Source organism: Sus scrofa, chromosome 14 (assembly GCF_000003025.6).
Source record: "Sus scrofa isolate TJ Tabasco breed Duroc chromosome 14, Sscrofa11.1, whole genome shotgun sequence".
In the NCBI taxonomy this organism is placed as follows: Eukaryota; Metazoa; Chordata; class Mammalia; order Artiodactyla; family Suidae; genus Sus; species Sus scrofa.
In genome coordinates this window covers 141,119,770-141,146,226 of record NC_010456.5, presented here as the reverse complement: position 1 = coordinate 141,146,226, position 26,457 = coordinate 141,119,770, and the positions used below count along the sequence as shown (strand labels likewise).

At 59.2% G+C, this 26,457-nt stretch overlaps 1 protein-coding gene across 1 annotated transcript in view; it reads right to left on the bottom strand.

The window, feature by feature from the left end:
• Positions 1-13,853, bottom strand: part of KNDC1 (kinase non-catalytic C-lobe domain containing 1) — a 55,970-nt gene extending 42,117 nt beyond the window's left edge. The window contains 3 exon segments of the mRNA XM_013994153.2: positions 6,820-6,878; positions 7,219-7,417; positions 13,584-13,853. Of these exon segments, the coding sequence (XP_013849607.2) occupies positions 6,820-6,878; positions 7,219-7,417; positions 13,584-13,685 (360 nt within the window). The 5' untranslated portion in view covers positions 13,686-13,853.

Here is a 26,457-nt window from a genome sequence, read left to right as displayed (position 1 = left end):
GGTGCGGCCTGGGCGCTCATCCGAGCGGGTGCGTTTTCCTCTGCACACGGGTTTCTACAGGAAACCGCGGCTTCGGTTCCAGACACCGCAAGGAAGCCAGAATGGCCGCAAAGCCAGTCGCGGGGACTTTCTGGTTTTCAGTGCGGAGAAAAGCTATGTTTATCCTGTAGTCTGGTCCAGGGCGTGTGTAACAGCACTGTGTACACACTTCAATTAAAAAGTACTTTGCTGCTAAAAGAGCCGCTAACCGTCATCTGAGCTTTCCACAACTTGACCTCTTTCTGACGGTGGGGGCTCTTTCCTTGGTGCCAGGGGCTGCGGACTGATCAGGTGGTGGCTGCTGGGGCTGGGTGGCAATTTCTTCAAGGGAGACAACACGGAACGTGCCGCGTGATGGGTGCCTCTTCTCTCGTGAACGATTTCTTTGAAGCGGGCATTGTTGGCTGACAGCGTTTCACGCACGGCAGAACTTCTCTCAAACTCGAAGTCGCTGCTCTCACATCCTGCTGCTGCTTTACCAAGTTCTGTAATATTCCTTTTTGTTTTTTGGCTGCAACCAGAGCACATGGATGCTCCTGGGCCAGGAATCGAATCCAAACTGCAGCTGCGACCCATGACACAGCTATGGCAATGCCAGATCCTTAACCCACAGCGGGAATTCCCTAGGTAATGGTCTAAATAAATCCTTTGCTGTCATTTCAACAGTCTTCACAGCCCCTCCACCAGCAGCAGGTGCCACCTCAAGAAGCTCCTTTCTTGGCTCACCCCTCAGAAGCAGCTCCTCATCGGTTCCAGTTTTATCCTGAGATGCAGCGACTCAGGCACATATTCAGGCTCCACCTCTAATTCTAGTCCTCTTGCTGTTTCCACCACATCTGCAGTGACCTCCGCCCCTGAAGTCTGAAACCCCTCAGAGTCATCCACGGGGGTCAGAATCTACTTCTTCCAAACTCCTGTTGATGTGGATACTTTGACCTCTTCCCATGAATCACAACTGTTCTTATTGGCATCTAGAATGGTGACTCTTTTCCAGAAGGTTTTGTTTTGCTGTGTTCTTAGGGCCGCACCCGCGGCATATGGAGGTTCCCAGGCTAGGGGTCGAATCGGAGCTGTAGCCACTGGCCTACACCAGAGCCACAGCAATGAGGGATCTGAGCCGCGTCTGTGGCCTACACCACAGCTCACGGCAACACCGGATCCTTAACCCACTGAGCGAGGCCAGGGATCAAACCCGCAACCTCACAGATACTAGTCAGGTTCGTAACCCTCTGAGCCACGACGGGAACTCGCCAGACTTTTCCTCTGCAGCTTCCTCTCCTCCCTCAACCTTCACAGAACTGGAGAGAGTTGGGGCCTTGCTCTGGACGAGGCTTCTGTCCAGACCGCTCACACTTTCTCCATCTCAGCAAGAAGGTGGCTTCTCTTTCTTACTGTCTAGTGTTCCCTGGAGTCGCACTTCCGACTTCCTTCGGGAACTGTTCCTTTGTGTCCACAACTTGGCCAATATTGGGCACAAGGAGCCTTGGCTTTCCACACGCCTTCCTCATGCATCTTCATCCCGTCTGGCCTTTGATTTAAAGTGAACACCAACGACTCTGCCCTTCCCGGGAACCCTTGGAAGCCACTGCACCGTCTTCACTGGCCCAACTTATATGACTCTTACGTCCCAGGGAACAAGGAGGCCGGAGGATGGGCAGAGGGGTGGGGGGACCGCCGGGGAGGGGCGCGGTCAGCACGCACACACCTTCGGGTTGTCTGCCACCAAGCAAGTCCGAGGGTGACCATCGCCAGTGAGGAGCAAGAGGAGCGCCCGCTGATCCCAGGTCACCAGAGCAAATGCGCCAAAACTAACAACGTCTGAAATGGACGGAGAATTACCAAAAGGTGACAAGGGACACAAAGTGAACAAATGCAGTGGGCAATGGCGCCCACAGACTCGCTCGATGCAAGGCTGACACCAAGCTTCGACTCATGAAAAGCACAGCATCTGCAAAGCACAGGGAAGCGCCGTAAGGCAAGGTCTGCCTGCACGGAAATAAGAAGGAAGGAGAACCCAGCCCGTTCATTCTGCAGACATTCCAAGCGAAATAAACACTCAGACGTGAAAGACCCTGTGAATACGATGTGGCAAAACTGGGGTTTCCTGGGGAAATTCTCAGCTTCGGCTGTGAACCCCAAGACGAGAGGAGAAAAGCTCAAGACGGATGAGCTGAGCGTCCGACCCAAGTCAGGGAGACTCACCGAACTCGAGACAAGCGCAAGAAGCAAGCGGAAACCTAAGAGCAGAATCGATGGAGAAGAAAACAAAGCCGGCTCAGGAGGTGCTGCCTGGTGACGGCGGCTCTCAGGAGAGCTGATGCGGGAACTCCCACACGGGCTCGACTGATGGGGGGTGGGCTCGACTGATGGGGCTCGACCCTGCTGATCGAGCAGCCCGTCCAGCGCACGCTGTTCACCTGCTTTCACCCTTAAAGAAGAGAATGGCTTTAAAACCTAACCGGAGTCACTGTGGTGCAGGCATCCAGGGAGGAGCTGAGCGGCCATCGTGGACGTGGTTCACGAAGAACTGGAATTTTCTGAGCTGTATCAGCCTGGAGGACACCGCCAGCCGCTCTCTCTCGAGAGCACAATCCAGCAGCTGCCACGGCAACCGGAGGCGCGCCCCTCGTGACCGTGCAGCCGTTCTGGACCCCACCCAATCCTTGCTCAACAAGCACCGAACGCCTTGCCGGCTCCAGTCCTAATTCCTGCCAAACAACGTGTGTAACCTGGTCACGGTCTTTCTGAGCCACGCGCTCCCATTCCGCAGTCTGGGGAACGCGATTCAGGAGCTTCTGGGACCCGTCTCCCGGGCCGTAGTCCTCAGTTTGGCTCAGATAACACGCTTTTCGTTCCCTCATGGATGGCCATTGCTGACCTCTGTCGACAAAACTAGCAAAATACAACCCTCCCCTGGAAGCCTGGCCACGGAAAGTAGAAAGAACCTGCCCAGTGAGTGGAGGGGCCAGACCCCCGATAAGGCAGGATTAAGAAAAAATACCATCTGCCACTTGAGAATACAGGTGAGAATGGATTCATTTTCAGAAATATATAGCTTATGAAAAGGCCGACTCAATAAGAAACACAAAACAGATAAATCCTAGAACTAGTGAAAATAGAGTAGCAGTTAAAAATCTTTGCTCAAAGGAAACAGATGGCCTCATAAGTACGTCTGACCAGACTTTGAAGGAGCAGCTCATCTCATTGTGACGTAAATAAACCCTTACACTTGCCGAGAGCAGGATGATCCTGGCAACGCCAGTCAGAAACACCCACAGAATGGAAAACTACCAGTCCACTTGCGAAAAATACACAGAGACCCAAAGCAGGCGTTGGCAGAGCAGACGCGGGAATGAGACAGGCATCTCCTTGGGGCTCAGCTGGTTAAGGACCCAATGCTGTTTCTGTGAGGATGTGCGGTCAGTCCCTGGCCTCACTCAGCAGGTTAAGGATCCACGAAGCTGCAGTGTGGGTCACAGATGCGGCTCAGGGTCTCTGCTGCTGAGGCTGTGGTGTAGGCCGGCAGCTCAGATTCAATCCCTGGCCTGAGAACTTCTATATGCCTCAGGGGCAGCCATAAAAGGAAAAAAAAAAAAAAAGAGAGAGAGAGAGAGGGAAAAAAAAAAAGACACAGCCAGTTTAGTTTTCTTTAAGTAGAAAAGGATGACTTACTGTTAGAAAATAAATGCAGAAATATTAATTTTTTTTGTCTTTTTAGGGCTGCACCTGTGGCATATGGAAGTTCCCAGGCTAGGAGTCGAAATGGAGTCACAGCTGCTGGCCTACACCACAGCTCACGGCAACGCCGGATCCTTAACCCACTGAGCGAGGCCAGGGATGGCGCCCATGTCCTCATGGATACTAGTTGGGTTCCTTACCACTGAGCCACAACGGGAACTCCCAAATACTAAAATCTTCACAATTATTTCAAAGGCTGCAGAAGCATTTCATGGAAGAAATGCTCTGGCTCAGCGGGGACCTCGGGAGCCGAGGCACATGTCACCTGCACGGGGAGGGGGAGGCACTCTCCCAGGACCGGAGTAACCGCTGACCCCGTCGCCCACTGCTCCCGCCTACGTGTGCGACGCAGGAAGGCAAACTTGGCACCAAACCTTTTGACGTGGGAACAGCACTGTCTGCCACCTTCTGCTGGTGACTTGATCGGGTGCATGGAAACCCACGAGACCTATAAGTTATTAGAAATAACAAAAGGACTTATCAAGACGGCCGACGTAAGATGAAGACGCTAAAGCGAGCTGCAGTTCTGCAGACCAGCCACGAGAAGCAGAACCGTGATTACAAAGACGAGAATCAGAAAATAGCCCTTTCCCGAGAATAAACCGGTTAAGGACATCCAAGTAAAAATTACAGTAACCTTTTATTCATTCATTTGTTTTTTAGTTTTATTTGTGGCCACACCTGCGGCACGTGGGAGGTCCCTGCTGGGGTGGAATCCGAGCCACCTCTTCGGCAGCGTCCGTTCCTTGCCTTCACTGCGCAGGGCCGGGGACTGAACCTGCGCCTCCGCGGTGACCTGAGCCACCGCAGTCGGACTCTTAACCCACGGTGCCGCAGTGGGAACTCCCTACAGTAAACCTTTAAAGACGCTGCTGAGACATTAAATGAGAGCTAAATGAATGAAGAGGTAAACACGAGGCGTTTACGGAGACGACCGTGTTACAGGGTGTGGAGTGTCCCCACCTAATCTGTGGATTCGGCGCGACTCTGGTCAAAACGCCAACAGAGACTTTTAGGGAAGGTGACGCTAGTTAGAAAACGGACATGGAAGAAGAGAGTTAAGAGCAGCCGGCAACTTCTGAAAGGGACCGGGCGCGGGCACGTGCCCTGATGCTGGGCGCGTCGAGAAGCTGGGCACGAATAGCGCAGAGGTCCTGTCTGGCCCTGGGGTCCGTGTGGCTTAGGTGGCGTGTGCCCAGGCCAGCCGATCCACAGCTGGGAAAAACGGTTATCTGCGTAGAAACCGGGTCCCTCCTTCGCGCTGTGGGCAAAACCAACCTCCGGCGGGTTAAATACGAAGAACAAACCCCTCAACCTCTTGGCAGAAAACGTCAGCAAATATCTGTTCAGCCCTGAGGTTGGGAAGGAGTCTTAGGGTGCAAACGACCCAACAATAACCTGGCTCTACTAGAAACCAGCAGCTTTTTCCGCGGGGGGATGCCTCCAGGCGGCTTTTCCCCAAGTGTGGTTCCCGAGGCTCAGTAGGTCCATGACCACACGCGGAGGGGACTCCGGGGCTGCGGGCCGTCACTGCAGACTGAACGCAGCCGCCGCCGGGAGGATCCAGGCCTCCATGGAGCCACGTGTTCAAGAGTCACAAACACCTAAAGCAAGGCCACTCTTCCCACTGTTTGCAGGGGGAACATGCTGTCATTTTTCATAAAAGTATGTGACACATGTTACTATGCAGTAGGTTCATGATCGTTCTTTTAAAATGAATTAACAAGTAAGCTTTTAATGTGTTTCTCTGTTTGATTGTTTTTTTAATGTTTTTCCTGCTGTACGCTTACATGTATACATTTTTCCCCACGCTTTGTTCTGTTGCAACATGAGTATCTAGACATAGTTCTCGATGCTACTCAGCAGGATCTCCTTGTAAATCCCTTCTAAGTTGGGTGTGATGAGCCCACGCGCCTGATCCCTCCCACTCCTCCCTCTCCCGTCACGCGGCCACAAGTCTACTCTCCAAGCCCATGGTTTTCTTTTCTGTGGAGATGTTCATTTGTGCTGGATACTAGATTCCAGTTATAAGTGATATCAAATGGTATTTCGTTTCTCTGTTTTAATCTGCGGAGCAGTAAATACTGACAGATGTAACGCAAACAGACGCTCTTTGGGGACTCAAAAATTTTAGGGTATAAAGCATCTGAAGAACCAAAACGTTGGAGGACGGCTGCCTTAAGGGAAGTGAGAAGACACAGACTGGACGTGACACGTGCAAATCTGACGAAGCAGGTGAAAGTGTGTGGAGAAAAGCCTAATGACTGGATAGAAATGGGCTTTCCCATTAAGGGACCCCCCACCCAGCACCCGCAAGGCCACAGAGGGGGCCGAGCTGGATCTGCAGGAGTGGGGTTGCCGGTGGGAGTGCCCTTGGGGGAACCCCTCGGGCATCAGCTGTGGTCACCTGCCCTGCTCGGCAGTGAGGTTGCCGCCCGGCCGGGAGGCTCTGCCCGCACACACGGGCACAGGAGGCCGCGCAGAGCAGCACCAGCCCCAGCCGGCCTCCGTCACTAAGACCCAACACGTGCTTAGTGTGTAAGCTACACAGGGGCAGCCGTGTAAAAGAAAGTTACAGAAGCTAACACGCAGCATGAGGCTCTTTTCAGAAAGATACCAGCACGAAGGCTCGGCCTCTGCTGGCCCCACTTCTCCAGGGCAGCCTGTTGCCCTGGGGCATGTGCCCTGGAGGGGGGGTGCCGTGTCCACCCCGCTGAGCAGGCTCCGAGGCCAGGGCTGCCGCCCACACGCGAGGGTGCCTGTCCAGAGGCCGAGAGCCTCCCCAGCCTGTGCGCTGCGCCCCTCACGCCCCCAGAGGAGCTGCACCCCCCTACCCCCGCCCCCGCCCCAGCGGGAAACGCCAGGCCCTTTAGCATCTTAAAGGCAGTGATTCACCCTTGGACGACACACACACCACCAGACAGAGGCGGTTGCGGGGCCCAGCCGCCCACGGCAGGGCCCCCCCCTGCTGGGGGGCCAGCAGCCTCGGCTCCGGAGGGCATGGCTGGGGGTGGGGGCTCTGGCGCCCTGGCTGCCACCTACCTCAAAGGTGTTCCCCGTCACGTCGAACTCCGGGGGGACGAAGGCTCCCTCGGGGTCGTCTGGGGGGTGGAAGAGAAGGCGCCAGGTCACACGGCCGGAAGCCCCGAGAGCCGGGCCTCCCCGGGCGCCCCCACCCCGTCCTGGGTTCCTCGAAGGAGGGTGCACGTCTCAGCCTCGGAGGCGGCAGCAGCCGAAGCGGGAAGCCGCCTTCCTCCGGAGTGCGGGACGTGGCTCCAAGGCGGGGAAGCGAGGTCTGGCCTGGCTTCCGGGAGGGGGGCGGCTCGGGTGGGAGAGGCGGCCTTCGGGCCTCCCTAGTTGGGGGGGGCTGCGTGTGCCGAGGCTGCGGCCACGACCTGCGGTCCCCACGGGGCCGCCGACCCCGGCGCCGGGAGGGCTCACCGCTGAGCTGCTCCATGAAGCACAGGTTCCCGCTGGTGTTGAAGGCCAGGGTGTCGGGCGTGATGCACAGGATTTGGAAGAGGGCCGAGTGGGCGACACTCCTCAGGGCCAGGCTGCACTCCAGGCACACGGCCCAGGCCTCCTGCTCGCTGAGGCCGCCGTCGCGCAGGGAGAGGACGTCGGTCAGGGACACATTCTCCTGCCGAGACAGGCCTCACTGAGCCGCGCGGAGGGGCAGCGGGTCCGGGGACGCGCCCCTCGGCCGAGGCCGACACCCCGCCGCTGAGACGAACCCCCGGGAAGCCGACGGCGCGGGGACGGGGTTTTAGGCCCGGTCTCAGAAAACCCAGCCCCATCTCTCCAGGGGTCCCTGCACGCCAGAGGCCGCAGAGCATCTGCTGAAACATCAGTTGCTCCTGGAGCCGGGACCCAGGCCTTTGTCCCAGACGCGCCGGCCCACACAGCCCACGGCCAGCGGCCCACGGGCTCGGCACGGAGCTCGGCAGGCGCAGAGCTCCACCTCCTGTGAGCAGGTTGTGAGCAGGTGTGCGGCCGTAGGCGCCTGGGGACAGGGAATTGGTGCCACAAGGCCCAGCCTTTTCAGGGGAGCTGCCTGCACAGCTAATGTGGCGTAAGCCTAAGATGGTCACGTGACGTCTGAGAACACACACACACACCCCCACACCCCCCCCCACACACCCCTTCCCGACGACGCAGCCCTAGTGGCTCCTTCTGCAGAGCTGGACCCCAGGCCATCCACCCCTCCCCGACCCCAGGCTCAGCCTCCAGGTCCGACCACGAGAGCGCAGCCCCACTCACACTCACACGTGTGCTCACGTGTGTGCACACAGCACATTAACACACTGTTGTGTGTGTGCACACACGGACACACCAACACGCACTCCCGTGTATCCACTGACTCAGACGCACACGTGTTTAGGCAGGTCACACATGCACAATCACGCTTGCCAATGAGTGCACAATACACAGGCTCACACGCACCGCCACACACGCCCACATGCCAGACGCCTGCATCTCTCAGCCTTTTCCTGGCCTACCACGTGGCGCCTTGGTCATCTCCGTGTGTGTGTGTGTGTGTGTGTGTGTGTGTGTGTGTGTGTGTGTGTGTGTCTGAAGCTGGGCCTGGTGGTGGCGGGAGGCAGGGTACATGCGTTGGGGCGCAGAGAGAGGGGTCCCCCACCTCTGCCACCATCCAGCTTCTGCCTCCACCCCCAGCGCACGGGACTGTGCACAAGTACTGCCAAGCAATGGGGCGCCTCCCGCCCTTGAACTTCGACCTGCACGGCTCGGGCCCCACAGCGAGCACAGGGGGCCGAGGGTTCGAACCGAGAAGGAAGGAGACAGTGAAGGGCAGCTGCGCGTTCGGCCAAGGGGGGACCGGGGCTGGGCGGCCGCGTGCCTTGGCCCGTCCCTCTGTCCCTCCCCTCTCGCCTTGGGGAGGGGCTCCACGACTTCACCCTTGGGCCCCCCAGCTCCTTCCGAGGGGAGGCGGGGGCGGGCTGGTCCAGACCGGAGAGGAGAAGGGCCTGCAGGGCCTGCATGCCGAGGGCCTTCCAGACACCGCCGTGGGCCCTGCGGGGAGCGGGCACCGAGCCCTTCAGAGGAGGAACCAGAGCAAAGAGCAGAGCGGCGACAGCCTGGGCGGCGGAGGGCGTGGTGAGCCCGGAAGCCTCATCCCCGTCTCTCTGCTGCGTCCCCAATGGTCACCCATGCAGTTCTTTCGGATTCGGCTCAAGTTGGGGGCCTGCCTGCCCCACCCCACGCAGGGCTCCTCAAGGAGAAGCAGTGCCTGCGGGGCCTGGTCAGAGAGGCGTCTCGGCATCACAAACACACACGCAGGCACGCAAACACACACGCACACGCGTGTAAACACACAGAGGCCTACCCTAATAAAGAGCCTGAGGGCTCTGGGGCCTGGCTGTCTGGAGGGTGAATCTGAGACGGGCCCACTGCGGGGCCTCGACTCTCCCGCAGGCTGTGGCCGCACCAGGGGCAGCCCTGCCAGCTCCCGGGCTGTGAGGGATGTGCTGCCAGCGGAAGGGCCTATGGGTGTCTCAGGGCCCAGGGAACGGCTTTCTGCTCAGGCCCAGGCCCCTGCCACCCCTGCCCAGTGGGAAGATGTCCTGGGGAGGCCGAAGCTCCTCCGGGAAGCTAGAGACCTGTACCTGTTCACGGGGGTGAGGGACCTACTGGGGGAGCACCTTCTGGGGGAGCACCTATTCAGGGGAGCACCTACTAGTGGGAGACCTGCTGGGGGAGCACTTTCTGGGGGAGCACCTTCTGGGGGTGCACCTGCTGGGGGAGCATCTATTCAGGGGGAGCACCCGCTGGGAGGATTCTCCACGTGGCTTGAGGGGTAAGTTCCATGGGTCCTGAGTCATTGCTTCTATACGGCCAAGGCCCCCCACAGGCAGGACAGTCGCAGCCCCACCAGGCGATGGGGAGGCCGGATTCAGCTGAAGCAGGTTCTGGGACGGAGCTCAGGGATGCTGCAGGCCCCCGACTCACTGAGGGAAGCACTCCCACGTGATGGGGGGCCTGGACCTGGTCTCACGGTTGCCTCCCTCTGGGACCTGCCACCTGTCCTCCGGTCCCCCCTGCCCTGGCTCTCCTTTGCCTGGATCTGCAGCCCAAGTAGGGAGGGGGGAGTGCGGGATGCCCCTGGCTAAAAGGCACGTGTGGGCTGCTCAGCCCCCCCCACCCCCCGCCCATGGCCCTGCAGAGCTCCAGTCCTGACGGGCGGGAGCTGGTGGGCGCCCTGCACGTCTGTGCTCTTTCTCGAGGGGCAGTTCGGGACCCCATGGGCCCTGAGTGTCACTGCAGGCAGGTGGACAGTGTCTGGAGGCCTGCAGGGCTGCACAGGCCAAGGCAGATGTTTGGTGAGGTGGCGGCCTAGGAGGAGAGAAGCCGGCTTCTCCGGGAGCCCGCGCTCCAGCCCTGTGCCCAGCCCCCACGAGGGGGCTGCTGCAGGCTAGGGAGACATGTTCCTGCCACTGCCCACATGGCCTGACCTGGGCATCACTAGCCAGCCTCCGGTGACTCCATCTCCCGGGTACAGACCCACCCTCTGGGCAGGCCCAGAGTGTCTCCACAATCCAGCCCAGCCTATGGGGCTTGTACCCACCACTCACCGTGCTCCAGCAGGGCGCTGCCTGAAGGCAGGACCACCCGAGTCATGAAAGAGTGGTCCCCCCACTTGCCACTGGGCAGGGGGGCAGGGAGGCAGGCAGACTTGACTTCCCAGGGCCCCCTTTGTCCCTAGTCTGCGTTCCCGAGGGCAGTGTCCACTTCCCGCCATGGGCCACTGTCAGGATATGGCCAAGGGGTGCCCTGTTCAGGGGCTTCTGTGCCCCACTCAGACGTAGACTGTGAGCAGGGGGTGCCTACCGGCCAAGAGACCCAAAAGTCATTTTGCACATTTCAAATGCACTCTTAGAGCAACGAATCTTTTCAGCCTTGGAACATGCTAGCAGGTCCCACCAACGCGAAGCCCCAGTCACTGTCATCAGGACCTGAGGACAGCACCCTCCCAGCCACCAGAGCCCAGGCCTGGGGAGCTCCGCGCACAGCTGTCAGGGCCTGCCTGCCACCCTACACCTAAGGGTCACCCCGTGAGCTCGCCTCCCCTCTCCATGGCCAGCGGCTCACTTCTGTACAGACCCCCAGGGCACGGTGGGGGTATCCTGCGTAGGGGCCCCCGTTGTGAGACCCCCGTCTGCTTCAGACCCCCAGGCCCAGCCCAGCTCCCAGTCCACAGGTGCTGGGAGGTGCCCACTGGACTTACCCCTCGGGGGTCTGGGGACCTGGAGGCCTGTGTCACCACCTGCCTCCCGATGGCCTGGCGTCTGCCGGTCCCACAGCTGCACTGTGCAGGCCCCATCCTGGGCCTTTGTACCCATGCACCCGTGCTGCCTGCAGGTGGCTGTGACCTCCTGGGCCTCGCTGGGCAGGGCCACCCACTCCCACGCCTGAGGGTCGGCTGCAGCCCCAGTTTCTCCCGCTGGCGCCCACCGACCACATGTCTCCAGGACATGTGCCCAAAGTGAAGTTTCTGGGACACAGGTGCCAGTACCCCCCCTTCACTGTTGGTGCCAAAAGTTTTCCAAAGAGGCTGTTCCACCTCGTCCTCCCAGCAGCAGCTCAGGAGGGCGGCCGTGCCAGCTCCCTGCCAACTCGGGCTGCAGCCCAGCTTTCTGGTTCTTGCCAACCTGGCATTTGTGGAAAAGCACACGCGGGGGGTGTTTGGCGTTCCCTGATTTTGATGACACGGAACATCTTCCCAGGTTCACGAGCAAATGCATTTTCTCTGGGGTCCAGTGGAGGAGGCGCCTTCCAAGGGCTCCTGCGGAGGCGGGGGGTCCTGCAGGGCTCTGTGTCTTGAGCTCACTGTACAGTCAGTTGATATAATTAGCTGTGTAATTAGCAAATGCCTGTGTCTCATGCGGCTGGTACAGTCTGAGGTCTGGTGCCCACTGTCCCTCCCTGGAGGCCACCTGCTGTCCTCGCCCACGGTTCCCTGCAGGGGGTCCTCCTGCAGGGCCCTCGCTTCTCTTACACAGGAGGCTCTTCGATACCACCTGACTACGCAGCAGGCACAGTGCCACCTGTCCCCAGTGGAGATTTAAAACCTTCAGCACCAACCTCACCAAATGCGTGCAGGAAGCATGAGTCTGCAGCAGGGACAGGCCATTGGCTGCAGCCCCAGGGACACTTCCTGTCTCGTGAGAACACACCCAGAGAGGCTGCGAGAAGGCTGAGGAGCCCCCAAACTTCCTCACTGGATGCGGCCACCCACCTCACCTGGAGATGACGGTCACAGAATGGAGGGGACCTCGGGCCCCACGCGCTGGCTGAGCTGAGGCTGCTCACACCCAGAGGGGCACTGGGGACACTGCTACCAGGAGACGGTGTCAGGGCAGAGCGGCAGGACAGACAGCGGGCTCTGGACTGAGGCTCAGGGTCCAAACCCGGCTCTATCTGTCCTGTTCACTTGGCACGAGTCACCAGCGTGCCAGGCAAGGGGACGCCGTGGGGCGGCTGATGCAGCAAGGCTCTGTGTGAAGACCCACACCCCGTGTCGGCCACGGGGGCGGTTTGGGTGGGAAGGGACTCTTCCGACAGACACTAGAAATGCGTCCTCTGGGGCAGGGTTTGAAGGCTGTGGGCTGGGAGCCCCTTCTCTCCATCACAGCCACATCCAAGCTCCATCCAAGCTCTGCTTTTCCTCTCCGCAGCCAAATCCAGGCCACGGGGGGGCGGGGGAGGGCAAGCCCTGGGCACACTGCCACCAGGAAGGACCGCTCCCGCTCCTAGGGCCTGAGCCCCTCTGTCTGGAGGACTGGCTCTGCTGGGGAGGTGGGGGGCGTGGGCAGCTGAGGGGGGCCTGGGGCCAGAGGCACGGTCCTTATGAGCCCCTCTAGTCCAGCGGGGACGGGCCTGGTCTGCTTGGCCGGCCAGCTTGCCCAGAGAGGCACGGTCGGGGCACCATGGCAGTGCTCTGCTATGAGCCTCACGGTGACAGCAGCCCCCACCCACAGATGGGGGCACGTGGCCACTGGGAGTGGGGAGGGCCCTGGCACCCATCCCACAGCCTGGCGAGACCAGAGGGACTTCTGGGAGCAGCTGCATCTTCTGGGGGCCACTTCTCGGGGGGAGAGACTGGCTTGTTCATGGGCCATGGAGTTTATCCATTCCTCCCCAGCCCACAGTTGTGGGGACACAGAGGGGGTGTCAGAGCTACAGGGACAGACCTGGGCCAGTGCCCACAGCTTCTCTGACAGAGTCACAGGCAGACTGGCTCTGGGGGCATTTGGCCTCTTCAGTGGCCAGAAGCCCCATGTGACAGAGACCTCAGCCCTCTGCACCTTGTGGGGGGGGAGGCTCAGGACATGGGCTCCTGACTGAAGGCAGCTGCTGTCCCCTATGCGCAGGAAGCCTCCCTCAGTCATGGGGGCCCCACCCCCAGATCCTGAACAGTCTGGCCTGACTGGGCTCTGCCGCCCCGCAGCTTCCCGCTGACCTCCCAGGGCCACTGCGAGGGGGAACGCAGAGCTCTGGCCCTGTCCCCACGCCCGCCCCCACACTCATCCACCCAGGGTCTCTAATCGGGGGTCCACGCTGCAGGGTACCAACTCTGGCAGCGACAGCCCACCCGCTGCTGTCCCATGTGGCATCCAGAGGGTCCTGTCCCCTCTAAGAGAAAATGTCCGAGGCCGGGAGGGGGGTTGTGAGAACAGCTGCGGGGTCCCCCTGCTGCCCGACCGCCGGGGGCAGGCGGCCTTCTCCCCGGGGACTCTCCGCGAACCCCTAGGTGGGGGATGGTGGGGATCCCATGGGGGGGGTACCTCGTCCTCCTGCAGGGTGGGCAGAGGCTCGAAGTCGTAGAAGTCTAGGTCCTTGCCGTCCTCCTCATAAAAATCCGCCGCGGCCGGGTCCATGGCCTGCATCCTCGGGCGCGCCGGCGGCGCCACAGCCTCGGCCACCGCCCGCGCCGCGGCGCCCGGGGCCCGAAGGCGCACCTGCCGCCCGAGATCTGCGCAGGGTCCGCGGCCGCTCCCCGACTGGCCTTGAGTCTCCGCGGCCCCCGCGGCCCCCGCGCCGGCCGGGCAGCTCCGCGCGCCGGCGCCCGCTCCGCGCTCCCGGGCAGGCTCCGCGCGCAGGGCCGCCATGGCAACGCGCCCGCCCGCCCCCGCCCCGCCCCGCCCCGCCCCCGCGACCCCGCCCCCGGGGCGCCCCGCCCGCGCGCTGCCGCAGTGTCACCAGAGCGGGAGGGAGGCGGGGAGACACCTGCGCGCGGGTCGGGGTGGGGGTCCAGGCGGTGCTCTCTTTGGCGGCTCTGGGGGCAGACCGGACCCCCGAGGGCGTTCTCGGGGACTCCGTCTCTTAGGGAGGTTGCCCGCATTCGGGGGCAGCGGGGGATGCACTGGGAGGGTGAGGGGCACCCTGCGCGCGGCTGACCCCGTTTGGGGGCGGGGCTAGCCTTGCGGCCGGTGTTGAGAGCGGCGCGCCGGAGGCTGCCTGCACCGCCAAGGACCCCTCCCCGTTCGCCCCCCGGGAGAGTGAGGAGGGTCCCGGGCGGGGCTTCCGCCCTCCTCCGGGTTCCCCCTGCTCCCGCCTTTGCCCGCCCAGGGCTGGGCTGCCGCAGTCCCTGCCCGAGCGGGGGTGGCGGCTGCAGAGGCGCCCGGGGGAGCGGGGCGGGGGTGGGAGGTGGCGGGGTGGGGACTGGTTTGAGAGGTCGGGGTCCGGCCTGCCCCTCCTTGAGTTAGGGTCCCATGAACCAGCAGTTTTGGCTTCAGCCCCACCGCGCCAGCAGTCCTTTCCCGTGCGGAAAGGAGACCAAAGAAGAACCTCTCCTTCCGTGGGGCAGTCCTGCTGCTTCCTGACTAACCCTTCACTGTCCCACTGGGGGCCTCTGGCTGGGTCGCTCCAGCACGGGGAGTCGACTAGGCAAAGAGCAGCACACCCCTGCCCCAGCCCGGCAAAGAGCCAGGATGCCCCCATCCCCAGTGAGGCAAAGACAGTGGACAGCTCAGCCCCCCACCTTTCCCACGGGAGGGCGGATGGCTGTGTGGGCCTGGGTGGATCCCCCTTCCTCCCACCAGAGTGGGCACTGCGGCCTGGCTGTTAGCTCCCCAGAGTGGCCAGCCAGCCCTGTCCCCACAGCCTAGCCTGGCCAGGCACACAGCAGGCACTCCGCAAACGCTTCTGCGTGAAGGAGTTGGCCTCAGGCCCTGGCGAGTGCAAGGATGCAGTGATCTCCTGGGTCAGGTCTCCCGGCCTCAGGGCCCTGTGCTGGGACCCAAGTGGGCTTGGAGCACCCAGGTCGTGGGAGGCTGGTGGCCGGGGTGCCGGGTGGCCTCCCCTTGCGCAGCCCACGGGGGTCCGGGTGTTTGGGAGGTTGGGCAGCAGCGCTTGGCAAAGAACCGTGGGAGATTCATGCCTGGGTCTATTGGTGGGAACCCCGCAGATGCTCAGAGGGAGGCGGGCCCTGCTTTGGGACCCGGGGCTCCAGCTGTGTCCTCTCCTCGGACCCAGGGCCCACAGAACTGAGTGCCGTGGCTGCGGGGTCCCTGTGCGACAGGTCAGGGCTGCCCCTGCCCTCTGCCCAGGGCTGGTGTGGCCTTGACACCCCTCCTCTGCCACCCCTAAGCGCCCTCTGCTGCTGCTGCCCAAGGGGCGGACACAGGCTTTGTCACCTGGTTCTCATGGAGGCCTCCGCGCAGCTGGGCCCAGGGTTGGGGTGAGGGCCGGATGGAGGGAGCGGAGACAAGCCCCTGACGGAAGGAGTGAGCGGTGTCTCCAGTGCTCCCGGGCCCCACAGCATCTTCAGTGTCAGGAAAAGGCGCATCCAGTTTGGGTAAAAGACAGAACAGAACGGGCTTAGATGTGGCTGAGTTGACTTTGGCGGCTGCAGCTTAAAAGCCCTTAGTGACCATCTCCTGGGTCAGGCAGGGAGCAGGGTGCCAGGGCCGGGGGAGGGGCTGGCAGGGCCTGGGGGGGGAGGCCCCTCCTTCTTCACCGCCCCCCCCCCAGGGTTTGGGGTCACTGGTCTCCTTGTTGAGTGGAGTGACAGAGCTTCTGCTGGGAGTTGTGTTGGTCTCACTGTGCGTTTGCACACTTACCTGTGTGCCTCTGCCCCCAGAAGGCCGTGGTAGACAGTGGGCCACACAGATGGGACCAGAATGTCCAAGTGGTCCTGGGCGCCCCCTCAGAGTTAATTCCAAGCGCAGCTTCAATCAGAGCCGAGGGTCCTCACGAGCAGACTGCCCTGCGCCGGCCTCTCGCCACGGCCTGTGTCCGGCATTGCCCCCTGGGCAGGCCTTTTCCCTGGACCCAGGTGCTGCCCGAATCCTGCAGAGGCTTCCTGGCTGCGGGGTCAGCCCCACGGCCCAGGCCCTGCCCGACCGCTTCTCTCTGCTCTTCCTGGAGCCACCCACTCCCGCTGCTCCACCCTGTCTCTCCTCCAAGACCCTCCCGTCTGCATCCACGCTGCCTCCGTGCAGATCCAGGTCGGAGCGCCCTGCCTGCCCCCCGGCCAGCCCCGGGCCTCTGCCCTGCCCCCGCCGCCCTCCGGGTCAGTGCCCAGGGAGGACGTGTTCTCCTGCAAAGCCGCCTCTGTGACCCAGTCTTGTTCTTCTGAGCCCGCCTCGCAGGTGTGCTCTCTCCTGGTTTCCCCACGACGTCGCCGTGGGGGCAGCTTGACCAGCCACGTGTGGGGGCAAGGAGAAGGTTTGCAGAGGCTTTGCTCCTATTTTTCCTGAAAGATTTTTGAAAAGCTGTCACACCATTTGTACATTTTGAAGTCATCATCTAAGTTTTTTCGTGCTGTCTTTTTAGGGCTGCACCCACGGCATATGGAGGTTCCCAGGCTAGGGGTCGAATTGGAGCTACAGCTGCTGGCCTACCCCACAGCCACAGCAACGCCGGATCCGAGCCGCATCTGTGACCTACACCACAGCTCACAGCGACGCCGGAGCCTTAACCCACGGAGCGAGGCCAGGGATCGAACCTGCGTCCTTATGGATCCTAGTCAGATTCGTTTCCACTGAGCCACAACGGGAATGTCTCATCATCAGAATTTTCGAAAAAATTAAAATGTAAACAGTTGCAAAGAATGTAACTTCTGCTGTGGTGTAAATATCTCCATTTTGAAATAGAGCCGTCCGTCCCTCTTGTACATGGACCCAAGGAGCTGAAACGGCCATCGGGTTTCGACGCCCGCCTGCGACCACTTAGGAGGAGCACGCGCGCGAGCCTTTAATGGGAAAAGCGTCCTCACGACCTCGCCCGCAGACTCACTGCCATCGTCTGATGTCGGCCACGGCTCTAGCCTACCGTGAGGTCTTTGCAATTTTTAAAAGTTGAGGAGCGGTTCGATCTAGAGGACTTGAGAGGCCGGCAGCCTGGGGTGCAGCCTCTGCGAGGGACACAGGAAGCTCCGCGGGACCGTCCCCGTGATGCGTGTTTACACTTGGACGTTTGTGCAGATTCTGTGCAACTTTGCAACAAAAATGAATGTGACTCAGTCAGCTATTAATGAGATAAACATTTTAAGCATTTTTGTTTCCAGTGACCCTAAGACTCACTTTACAGTATTGAACTGTTTTGACCGAGGTCCTGCCAGCAGCAGGAACAAACCCAAAGGAGCCGGACTGCTGACCTTCTCCCCGGGGGGCAGCCCGGGCTGACCTGTTGCTCGGTGGCCATCACTGCCTGGCTGTCACTTATTCTCCACGCGTCTGGACCATTCCTGTACTTGCCCAGCTTCCCTGCGGGGGTGAGGACCTGGAGATTTGGGGGCCCACCCCCTGTCCTTCCCTGGGGCAGCTGGGCCTGTTCCCGGCCCCCTTCCAGAACAAGCCTCATTGCACCCCAGGGACCCCCAGGCTGGGTGAGGTGCCCTCCTCAGACGCCTGGGCCCCACGCCCCAAGAGACAGCCCCCAGGCCTAGAAGCGCCTCCTGCAGTCGCTGTTGCCAAGGAGCCTCCTGCCCCCCTGCCTCCAGCCCTGGGCGTCGGCACCCCGTTCCGGCACACCTCCTCCCTGTCGAAGTCACCGGCGTGTCCACCCCCGCACGGGTCCGGACTGGCGCAGTTCTTTCACTTGGGGATATCGGGCGGACCTGCCGCCTCTGTGTCATTGCAGTCAGGGCACAGGCTTGGCACGCGAGTGACCTCTGCGGTTCCCAGGAGGCAGCGCGCACGGGGTGTGCGAGCATGCATCTCGAGGCTGGCGCTGCCTGGGCTGAGCTCCTCCCGGCTCCCTTTGCCTTCTCGAACCCTTGCTCTGGCCACGATGCCACTTTATTGACCACTTGGGGGAAGGGGGGGTGAGGTCACAGCACACAAAGATCCCCAGTCCGGCTGCCCTGCTCTGTAACAGGCCTGACTGGGAGCATTCAGAGACCCTAAACTCCCTGTCTCACACCTGGGGAGCTGGAGCACCACTGGGGTTCCCTTCTGGACAGAGTCAGCGGGACCCATCATAGTGAGTGGAGCGAGTGCAGGGGCCCTGGTCCCATCTGCCCCTGAGGACTGCCACACCCCCAGCTGGCAGCTGGTCAGGAACCAGCCCTCCCCACCAACGCTGTGTGATTCTGATGCCATCACAGTGGGGGCTCCCCGGGCCAGACCACCTGTCTCTAACCCTGACCTTGGAGACCCCCCTCCCCAACACTGGTGGCTTTTGCGGCCCTGGGCACACCAGGTGAGGCCTTGGCGCCGGAGCTCAGAGCTGGACCGGAGGGCTGGGGGTCGACCTCCGAGCCCCTCGGCCCTGGCGGGGACACCTGTTTGGTACCAGCAGATAAAACCACAGGCAAGGGGGTGTCACGATCCACGGAAGCAGGTCCTGGGGCCCCAGAGAAGGACGGCTGGGAAACTTACCGTCGCTTGCAAACTGCGCGTCCGGGGGAGAGGAGCACCCCCCTGGTTTATCAGACAGAACAGCAGGGGTCGCCCCCAACCCATCCCGCCTGCACCCCGACAGCAGTCGCGGCTCTGCCCTTGCGGAAGCACCTCCCCTGCTCTCTCTTTCGTGTAGTTTTACCACTAAGCACATGTTGTTAAATACACAGCTCAGTTTTGCTCATTCTTTCTTTTTTGGTAATTTGTATAAATGGAATCACACTCTGTGCATTTTCTTTTCTGTCTGGCTCCTCTCACGCCGAGTGGTTCTGGGAGCGGGAAGCTGCTCGTTGCCGCTGCTGAATTGTGTCACAGACGCTGGCTCGCCGCTGCTGCTCTCCCTCGCCCCCGCGGACGGACAGCCGGTCCTCTTCAGATCGCTCTGCTCCAGTTTCGTTGCACAAGTGCTTCTGTTCTTCCTGGCTTGGAGGAGAGGCTCGTGTTCACATCCACGCGTGTACCCAGCTGACCAGCCTCCGTCTGCTGTGTGCACGGGCGTGAGTCTGTGTCCACTGGTCTGGGCAGCCCTGCAGAAGCACCCGAAGTCCCGGGGCTCTGAGGGCCCCCTGTTCCCCCAAGAATGTCTTGGCTCTCGGGCCCGCGAGAGGTGGCCTCTGTGAGCCTTCACGGTCCTGTTGGCACGTGGCTGGGACTGAGCAGTCTACACACCCACAAGCTTGTGTGGCAGTGAAGCTTCCAACCCCAAATGTGGTACCTCCCCATGGCACCAGACCCCTTCTGGTTCTCTTCATAGTATTTTGTAGTTTTCTCTGTTTCTCTTTTATTGCATGTATCACGAATGCAGGATGTATTTTGGCGCTATTGTGCATGCATCTCTGTGAAGAACTGGTTTCCTGCTTGGCAACGGTGAATAGAAATAAAGCGGCTTTTGCACCATCAAGACCTTGTGTCCAGCGGTGTGTCAGGCCCGCGGAGTTGTTCCAATCTGCTGACCGACTTGCATTCCCGTGTGCGTGGTCACGATCCCCGGGAACAAGCTTGGCGCACCTCTCCCGCCCTCAGCGGCCGGCCGGCCGTCAGCCCCCAGTGCGGTGCAGAGCAGAGGTGGCACAATTTTCCTCCTGGCTGAGCCCCCAGGGTGAGTGGGCGCGGGGCGGGGGCTGTTCATGTTAACTACAAATGTGCTGGTTTTGTAGGTTAATGAAGTTCCTTCTGTTGCTAATTTGCCAAGTGTTCTTTTAAAGTCACCAGTGGATGTTGCATTTTACCCAGCCTGTTTTAGTTAAGGGGACGCTTTGATCTCTCCCCTTCATTCTGTTCACGTGTTAACATCTAAGTTAGACTCTTTTTGTTCCGGGAGCAAACCTCCCAACTGAGACACACCCTCTCCTGTAGGTGCTGCTCTGTTTGACTGGCTGATATTTTGTGGAAGGATTTTTGGTGTTGATTTGGTTTGTTTTTCCCATGATGTCCTTGCATCAAGGTTGTGCTCACCTCAGGAAGCAATTGGGCTGTGCTGCTGCTGCTGCTTTTTTTCTTTCTTGACTGCCCCGCGGCATATGGAGCTCCCAAGCCAGGGATCAGATCCAAGCGGCAGTACTGACCCAAGCCGCAGCCGCGGCACCGCACATGCCGGATCCTTAACCCACTGTGCCTGGCCAGGGGTCGAACCTGCGTCCCAGTGCTGCTGCCGATCCTGTTATGCCACAGCGGCAACTCCTGAGCGTCTACTTTTTCTGTTCTCTGGAAGGCTTCTTGTAAAATTCATATGATTTCTTCCTTACACGTTTAGTGGAATTCTCTGATGAATCCATCTGGCCATCTGGACCTGGGCCTTTTTTTTTTTCTTTTACTGAGAAGATTTTAAATTATAGATTCACTTCTTCAGTGGTTATACAACTTCAAGGTGTTTCTACATATTCTTAGGTCAGTCTCGTTAAGTTGTGCTTTCCTGGGATTTGTCTGTTCCATCCAGTTTTGCAAACTTACTGGCAGGAAGTTGCACGTAGCAGCCTCCCCTTATCTCCCAGTATCTGTGCGATCTCCAGAAACTTCCCTCCATTCCTGGCGCTCATTGTGGGTACCGCCTGTCTTCTGTCTTGATCAGATTTGCCAGGGGAATGCGGACTGAATTAACTTTATTACAGAATACATATTTATTTTATCAATTTCTTCTCTTTAGTATTCGTTCCGTGTACTTGGGGAGATTTTAATTTACCATTATTTTTCTGGATGCTTGAGAGAAATGCATAACTCACTCATTTTCAGCCTTTTCCTATTGTGATGTAATTTATTTAAAGCTGTAACTTTTCTCTAAGCACAGTTTCAGCAAGACAAGGTTTAAAACAATTTTTTTTTTTTTTTGTCTTTTCTAGGGCTGCACCTGTGGCATATGGAGTTTCCCAGGCTAGGGGTCGAATCGGAGCTGTAGCCACTGGCCTACACCACAGCTCACAGCAGCCGGATCCTTCACCCACTGGACGAGGCCAGGGATTGAACCCACAACCTCATGGTTCCTAGTCGGATTCGTTAACCACCGCACCACGACAGGAGCTCCTGAAACAATCTTTTAAACTGAAGCATCACATCATGTTAGCTTCCGGTGTAGGACACAGTGATCCATAGTTGTCTACTGCAAAATGATGAGCACAGTGCGTGCGGCTAATGTCTGCCCCCTCACAAGTTCACTTTTTTTCCTTGTGAGAACTTTTAGGATGTAATGACTAGGTTTGATGTGTCATATTTTCGTTAACATTCAAGTCAAAATATTTTCTAATGTCCACTGCGATTCCTTTTTGGACCATGGTTTGTTTAGCTCTCTCTCTCTGAGTTTCCAAATGCGTGGGAATTCTCTAGCTATCTCATTGCTGGTGGTTTTAAGTGTTAGCCTAAGTGCCCTGTGGTGAGAAAAGGTTCAGGACTTTGTTTATGGCCCGGAATGTGCTCCATTTGGGGTATGGTCTGTGTGCAGAGCTCAGATTTCCTGCCTGTGCGGCTCCCGTTTACTTATTCTCTTGATTTTAGTAGCCTGCTCTTTCAGTTCTGAGGAGGTGTGTGAAAACTGCACTACGACTGAAGTTGCTCCGTTTCTCCCGTTGAGCCTGGCTGTGTTTGCCGCATTTGCTGCGACGCGCACGTGAAACGTCCAGCTGTTACAGTTTCATCTTGAAGTGATCCTCTGTCTGTCTTCCTTCCTTCTGCAGCCACACCCGCGGCATGTGGAGGTTCCCAGGCTAGGGGTCCAATCAGAGCTGTGGCCGCCGGCCTACGCCACAGCGCATGGCAGCGCTGGATCCTTAACCCACTAGGCAAGGCCAGGGATCGAACCTGCCTCCTCATGGGTCCTAGTCGGGTTTAGTAACCGCTGAGCCACGATGGGAATGGCTGTTGAGTGATTTCTATTTCTCACTTGCTCTACGTGTTCTCTCTCTTGTGTCTTATTTTGTGTTGATCCATTATTCTCTTATTATTTCATCTTCTCTATTAGTTTAGACATTTGTAGAACCTCTGGAATCCATGGCTTGTGTTTTTAAAATCAGTTTTAGAAAGATTTTAGCCACTACTTCCTTAGATATTATTTCAGTTTCTCTCTGTCTCTGTCTGTCTGTCCGTCTGTCTCTGTCTCTCTCCATTCTGGGACTCCAATTACACGTGGGACGGATCTCCTCACACTATCATGTCTTTCACTCTTTCTTCTATATTTTCTTTTTAGGCTTTATTCTGGATGTTTTCATATGGTCTAAAATCCAGTTCACGAATTTCTTCTTTAGCTGTGTCTAATCTATGATAAACTCATTCATTTAGTCCATTCTTTAAGTTATAACTTTTCAAGGTCTAGGATTTATTTACATTAATTTTTTCTTTCTTTTTAGGGCCAAACCCGCAGCATATGGAAGATCCTGGGCTGGGGTCGAATCAGAGCTACAGCTGCCAGTCTGCACCACAGCCACAGCAATGTGGGATCTGAGCCACGTCTGCAACCTACACCACAGCTCACGGCAATGCCAGATCCCCAACCCACTGATCGAGCTCAGGGATGGACCCCGCATCCTCATAGATACTAGTCGGATTTGCTTCCACTGCGCCACTGCACCACCCCCAATGCTAAATATTTTAAGGTAGCTTTCGTACATGACTGCAAGAAGTAAAACTTGCAATATATTGGAGACTGACAGGTGCTTTGGAGAAAAACAAAGCACTTGAGGTTGGGGTGCCTGGGTTAGGATGCGCCCATGACCGTTAAAATGGGTGGTCAGGGAGGGGCACGCAGGGGTCAAGGTGGCTAGTCGTCAGGAGGAGGTGGAGGAGTGACCACGCAGGCACCTGGGGAGGGGTGGCCGAGGGAAAGCCCTGCAGTGGCCTGTCCTGGCTCGGAAAGAGCAGGGGGGCCAGAGGGCCTGCAGCGTGGAAGGCATCATGTGTGACAGAAGCTGCTGATGTCAGGCGGGCCCTCCAGAGAGCTGGCGTCCGTGTGTCTTGTAGGACAGATGCTCACACACGGGATGGACCAGAGACATGTATTGTCTGATGGTTCCGGAGGCTGGGAATCTAGAATAGAGTGTCAGCAGGCTGCTTCCCTTGGAAGCCGTGGGTGGAATCTGCCCGGCCTCGCCCAGCTCCCTCTGGTCCTTAATCCTTGGTTTATGGACACTGGCTCCAGGCTCTGCCCCTGCTGTTACTCAGCCACCTCCCCCGTGTCTCTGTGTGTCTGTTCTCAAGTCTCCCTCTTTCTGTGAGAACAGCAGTCACGGTGGATCACATCTGCAAAGACCTTATTCCAAAGCTGTCTGGAATTAGGGTGCCAACATATCTTTTGGGGGACATAGCTTGCCCCACTACAGTGTCCTCGTAGCAGGTCCTGGTACCGTGAGGAAACAACTACCACATTCCCAGCCATTCTCTGGACCGTGAGTTCTGCTGGCGCCGAGAGCAGCTCCGTCTGGTCCCAGGAGTGCAGCTTGAGCTCAGCACCTGCTCACAGGGTCCCTGCTCTGGACCGTGGGAGATGCTCTCCTCCTCACTGTCAAGTTGGCCAGGAGTATCTGCGTTTCCATGGGCGCTGCAGAAGCTTCAGAAAGTAGCCTCCCCTGTGTCACGACCTGTGTCAGAGAGTCCCTGCAGCAGGGCCCCGCCCTGGGGGACTGCTTGCAGGCCCAAGGCCGGGGGTCTTTATTCCTGGGCCGTGAGTGACCTGATTGTGCTTACTGGGCAGACATGGTGTCTCCCGGCAGCCAAGTAGAGCTGGCCCTTCGGTTTGGGCTGGCTCACGGGATGGGCTCAGGTGTCAGGTGGAACCCCGGGCCCTCCTGCCCACCCACCTAACAGGCCGTTTCCCAAGCTGGACGGCCGCTGTGCCAACCTCAGCTTCAGCGATTGAAACCCACTGTGCTTCCTGGCAGGCGGGCCATGACTGAGTCCTGGCCAGGCGTGGCATTTAGGCTGCTCCCATGCGGGGGGCAGGTGGGGCCAGGGCCTCCTGGTGCCCACACACCACGGTCCTTCAAGGGCAGAGTCACCTGTGTGGGCAGCAGGGCGGGGGCATCCCTGAGGCGTCTCTCCCCCTCCCTCCATTGGGCAAGATCCAGCCTGGGTTTCAGGTACGTTTGGAGGGTCCTGGCAAGGTTCTCTTTGCAGTGGAAGCTCCTGTCTTGGGTCTGTAAGCAGAGCAATGCCCCTCACTTGGCACATACCATTCCTTTTCTTGTTCCTACTCATGGAACCAACTTCAAAAAGGAACTTCTGTCCCCAGCAGGGGGGCGATTGTCCCTTTGTAACGTGAGGAGGGTCCGTGGGTTTGCCAGGCGGGACCAGCTGAGACTTTCTTGGCCTCTAGACTGACACTGACCCATTATGAGCACATGTTTATCTTTAAAAACAAAATTCCCATATAAATTCAATTAAACCCAGTTTAAACAAGACATCGCCAAGACCTGGAGTTGGCTGGCTATTTCCCCCACGCACGAAAGGCAGAACCGAGTTCATACCGCAGGTTCCGAGAAGTAAAAGCTGAAATGCCGCCTCCTTTCCTGGATGGCTGCTCACATCCTGTGTTCCTTGGAAGACAGCGGGACACCCCATCTCTTTCACTTCAGCAGATGCATTACTCGGAAAAAGACGGAAGATTTGAGACTCGGATGCCTAGTTTTATGCTTATTTTCGCTCTTTATCAGTTTCTGGACATACTGGACACAAGGACCCTTGGCCGAGGGAGGAGCAGGGCAGGGACCCCTGCATCTCGGGGCCTCCATCTCCCCTTTGCTCTGAACCCTGTGCCGGGTGCCCTCTGGGTGCCCATCTAGGCTCAGGGTCCCTTCCGGCTCCCAGGCTCTGCAGGACACAGCTTTGGGGACTTTTCCCTGGAGCTTTCTCAGTGGTGCCCTCGGCCACCGCTGCGTGTGCGTCTGACCGTCGGAGCCGCGCACTGACGGGTCTTTTCTTTTCCCAGGAGTTCAGTTCTATCTTTTATCCCCAAACACCGGTCGGCTCCTCCCGACGTGTCTCTGCTGGGGGTGCCCCCCCCCCGAACCCGAGGCCACTGGTTTCTGTTCAGGACGTTTCCACGCCGCTCTGCAGCAAGTTCCACACGTCCGCGGACTTTTCCGAGGGCGCTCCTTGCAGGTGTGTGTATTCACCTGCCTCGGTTTTGGGAGCATCTGTAGGAAACGAGAACGCTGCTTCTTCACTTGTCACCATCCTCATCCCGGGCTCAGGCGGAGCCCCTGAGGGAGGTGTCAGCACGAGAGCGCCATCCACCCATCGGGGCCTCTTCCCTGGCCCAGGAGGCGCCCCCCACGCTCCCCCTCCCCCTCCAGGCTCCCCCCTGCAAGGTGCCCACCTGGGTGTTCAGCTGGGCTCCCAGCTGCTCTCGAGATGTGAAGACGTGAACCACACGGGACGCAGCCGTGGACAGTGGGTGGCAGACAGCCGACATGGCCACCAGCTCGTGGAGTGGCGACAGAAGCCCCAGCTGATGGACAAAGGCGGGTCCCCCACTGCCGGCCTCAGGGCTGCTTCCTTGGAGCCGCTGGTGGCTCCAGGGCCGGCGTGAGCGGCTCTGGGTGCTGTGGCCCTGCCCACCTATGAACGCATCCCCTTGGTCACTCAGCTGAAGGCCCAAGTCCATGTCCCGTTGGTCCCCACTTCCTGGGGCCTCCTTCCCAAATTCCATTTCTTTTCTTCTCTTTTTTTGTCTTTTGTCTTTTTAGGGCTGCACACGTGGCATATGGAGGTTCCCAGGCTAGGGGTTGAATCGGAGCTGTAGCCACTGGCCTACACCACAGCCACAGCAACGCGGGATCCGAGCTGTGTCTGCGACCTACACCACAGCTCACGGCAACGCTGGATCCTCAACCCACTGAGCGAGGCCAGGGGTCGAACCCGCAACCTCATGGTTCCTAGTTGGATTTGTTTCTGCTGCGCCAAGACGGGAACTCCCCAATTCTACTTCTTGAGTCCACTGCTGCCCGTCCCCTGTCCATGCTCCCCCGCGTCCCTAGAGGACCTGCGCAGGGTCTGTGCTCAGGGCGTCGGCTCCTCTGCCCACAGGAGGCCCAGGCCGGGGGCACGCGCACGCTGGGCCATCCACAGGACCTGGGCATGCGGAGCTTGAGGGGGAAGCCGTCCGGCTGCCACCCTCACGCCTGCAGGCTGACCTGCCCACTGTGAGGTGGACACCTGCTGACCGGGAGTGGCCATGCGGGGGCCCCAGGTTGGGTCTGGGGGATGCCTTTCCCGCTCGTGCTGGGGCCCCGTCCGCCCCTCCTCCTGAAAGGACAAAGCCTACGACACGGTGCCCGTGGGCTTCCAGCTGGCCTCCCCAGGTGCCTCGGTGCCCTCAGGGCTGCACCCATGC